The sequence below is a fragment of the Cibotium barometz genome, chromosome 45 (assembly GCF_041138505.1).
Source record: "Cibotium barometz isolate CiBa-2024 chromosome 45, ASM4113850v1, whole genome shotgun sequence".
In the NCBI taxonomy this organism is placed as follows: domain Eukaryota; kingdom Viridiplantae; phylum Streptophyta; class Polypodiopsida; order Cyatheales; family Cibotiaceae; genus Cibotium; species Cibotium barometz.
Genome location: NC_141090.1, coordinates 14,873,194 through 14,876,477, shown reverse-complemented (window position 1 = coordinate 14,876,477; position 3,284 = coordinate 14,873,194). Strand labels below are relative to the sequence as shown.

At 40.4% G+C, this 3,284-nt stretch overlaps 1 protein-coding gene across 1 annotated transcript; it reads left to right on the top strand.

Annotated features, from left to right (window-relative positions):
* Nucleotides 1-2,081: 2,081 nt before the first annotated feature.
* On the top strand, nucleotides 2,082-2,977 carry LOC147612477 (uncharacterized). The gene is made up of 2 exons (XM_086783507.1): nucleotides 2,082-2,138; nucleotides 2,225-2,977. Exons 1-2 carry the CDS (start codon nucleotides 2,082-2,084, stop codon nucleotides 2,975-2,977), a joined length of 810 nt encoding a protein of 269 aa, XP_086639633.1.
* Nucleotides 2,978-3,284: the final 307 nt, after the last annotated feature.

Below are 3,284 nucleotides of genomic sequence, written 5' to 3'. Positions count from 1 at the left end.
TAATTGGTACATGGTCCATATAGTAATTGGTACATGGTACATGATAATTGGTACATGGTCCATAGTAATTGGTACATGATAATTGGTACATGGTCCATAGTAATTGGTACATGGTACATGATAAATGGTACATAGTCCATAGTAATTGGTACATGGTACTTGATAATTGGTACATGGTCCATAGTAATTGGTACATGGTACTTGATACTTGGTACATGGTACTTGGTACTAGATTCGGTGCTTGGTACTTGATTTAGTATCAGGCTCCATAATGAAACTTCGAACTCGCAATTGATACATGATATATGGTATCAATTGGTCGGTCTAACTTTGGGGTACCTTAAGCAATAAACATGGGAACAAAGAAAGCTTTTTAGTGTTAGACTTGGTACTTAAGTTGGGTATCATGTTGAAACCTCGTACTTGCAAATGGTTACATGGTACAAGTACGTGGTACATAAATTGGTACTTTGAAATCACGTGCTACGTATCGTACAATCAGGGACCCCTGCAAAAAATATGAAAATCAAAAGCTTGTTAATATTAAAGCCTAACATAGAAAAACAGCACTGGAACTGCAAAGTTTTTGATTTGTCTCTATCTAGCTTTCCAAGAGCTTTTGAGAAATTGGTGATGCTTGCCCATCTTTTTCTTCTTTTGATGTGTTACATTGTGGTCTCGCCTCTTTTCTTGTTTAGGATTTGTTTTGTTTTAAAACATACAGATAAATAAATAACGTTCTAGCTTCTCGCACATACTTAGGCTAATTAACTTATCGACAAATAATTAATTGTTTGACAATAGACAAATTCAGTGATGCAACGAGAACATATGTCAATATATATCATCAACAAATATATGTACATGTGTCTACAGTGTGTGGTGATCAATCCTCTCATATACAAAACAAATCGCTAAGTATCACTTCGTGAGCCATCACTACATGAGTCGCTACTATCAGACTCAGAATCATCATCAGCATCAGCACTGCCACCATCCATGCCCCCAACCACAACACCACCATCACCACCGCCGCCACCACCCGTGTCCCCACCCGAGATCACGCCGCCACCGCCGCCCGCCTCAGACCCTCGTCGTCGCCCCTCGGCCTCCTGTTGAGCCACCTCTGTCATGACCTCCTCACCATGTTGCTCTTGCATTACTTAGTGAAATCAAATAAGAATATATTATAGTTAATATGAAAATAAACCACAAAATAAATCAATGATACCCACAAGTGGATCAAGCGTGTCCGGAAGTGTCGCCTACAAAGCGCGGTACCCGTAGTATGTAGCGTACTCCATCTCCTACACCGTAGGTGCACGACCATAGTCTTTGGTCTGCATCAAGACAGAACCAAAGACTTATTGATTTCTTCATTCAATAATAGTATCGTTGAAAGTTCAAATTAGAACGATTTATACTCACAAATGTGGCCACCAATCCATCTCGACCCATCCGGCCTAGTCTAGATGTGTGACCAAGTTGCAGTCTCTTTCGTGCTGCCATCTATGTAAATTTCATTAAATAAAATGACAGATTAGAGAATATTTCGAATCAATCTATCAAAGTTCAAATTAATTCTAATATACATTAGCAAAGACACGCACCTTCTGCTGAGGAAAAGTGATGCGTAGGCGTCTCTCCTTGCGGAAGTATTGCCATGTCTCCATGCACATATCAGCCCTCCTCTTGTTTGTCTCCACCATATAGTAGCGTCTATTTATTTTTCATATTGCATACCATAGAACTTGTTGCATACCATAGTAGCGTCTGTTTATTTTCCATATTGCATACCATAGAACTTGTTAGATTTCAATGTTTTCTTTCATGCATTGCTTTTTTCTTCTCCATCATTTGATTAATGACTCGTGTTTTTATGGTACTTGAAAATCAGATTCGGACCAATCAGAGGGTACACCACCACCTCCTACTCGTGGTGATTGGGGTGCAAAGAGTTCCAATACTGCACACATGAACCCGTTTATGATGATTTCTACTACGATGAGTCTACTATATGCTAGTGCGCTCGTTGTCGTGGCACATATTGGAGGCCACGATGGGAGTGCTTTTCACATGAGATGACTCATGGTACTTTTGAGCGAGCACCGCCACTTGAGGAGCGACATCGACCTATGGTATGTGACTGTTCTCCCTTAGTTTTATTATTGGTTATTTTATAAATCAAAGGCTCATATATAATGTAACCATATCATATATGTAGGTATATTCACTTGATGACGAGGATGACTTCACTATCAGTGGTGCACATGTCCCTCGCACACGGCATGGACAGGTCACTTGTCAGCTGCAGCTCGAGGTTTCTCGACATCCTTTACCTCCTGCTTTGGAGGTCGAAACGGGTGGAGATCATCCGTTGCCTACTCGTTTGCATTCTCTAGTACAGACGTATGATCGCAGACGATACGGAGGATGGCAGAGAGGATCACTTCCTTTAGATGGAGTGGTTTTCAGCTTCTGGGGCAGTCGCTACATGATTGCTCCATCTACCATTAGTGGAGCGGGACGAGGCCTCTTTATTGCACAAGATTTACATGTGACTCCTCGTTCAGAGGTCACCCTTATGTCTTTCTGTGGACCTATATATAGATGGGGTCCATGGCATCAGTTTACTCACTACATTCAGAGCATGAGTACTTATGGATTATGTCTCAATGCAGCCTATCTTTCTGATAGAGGGATCACACATGCAGAAGGACAAAGACTGTATGTTGATGGAAGACCTTACTCTCAAGGAAACATAGCAGGTTTAATCAATAGTAGTCGAGGGATGAGTTCAAGAACCAATTGCACGTTTGTGGAGTGTGAGAATAGTCATGAACCAGAACATATGAGCAGGGATGTAGAAAGATACATAGTTGTCAATGCTATTAGATCATTACGTGCTGGTGATGAATTTCTAGTCAATTATGGATGGCGTAGACCTCCACGAGCATCCTTACTAGATGAGGATTGAGAGCTTCATTGTATACATTTCCTAATGTTATTGGACCTCTTATACCCTAATTCTATAGTTTAATTTGCACCACGTTCTCTACTGTCTCTATTTTAATTTGATAATCATTTTTTATTATCTGTAACTATTTTGTATCTATCTTTTCTTTTATATAGAAGCATGCTATTGATATTGCCTTCAAATATGTAGATTCCGGATTGTGACATCGACAATATCACAAATCAACGTTCACATGACGCATCTCACATGTCAATAGAGTGCACGAGGATCCTACGCAGGAGTGATCCTAATGCGTATGCAAGACTAA

Coding starts and splice junctions, on each gene's coding strand:
- LOC147612477 (XM_086783507.1), top strand. CDS start 2,082: ATGACTCATGGTACTTTTGAGCGAGCACCGCCACTTGAGGAGCGACAT. Junction 2,139..2,224: donor AGGAGCGACATCGACCTATG/GTATGTGACTGT, acceptor TCATATATGTAG/GTATATTCACTTGATGACGA.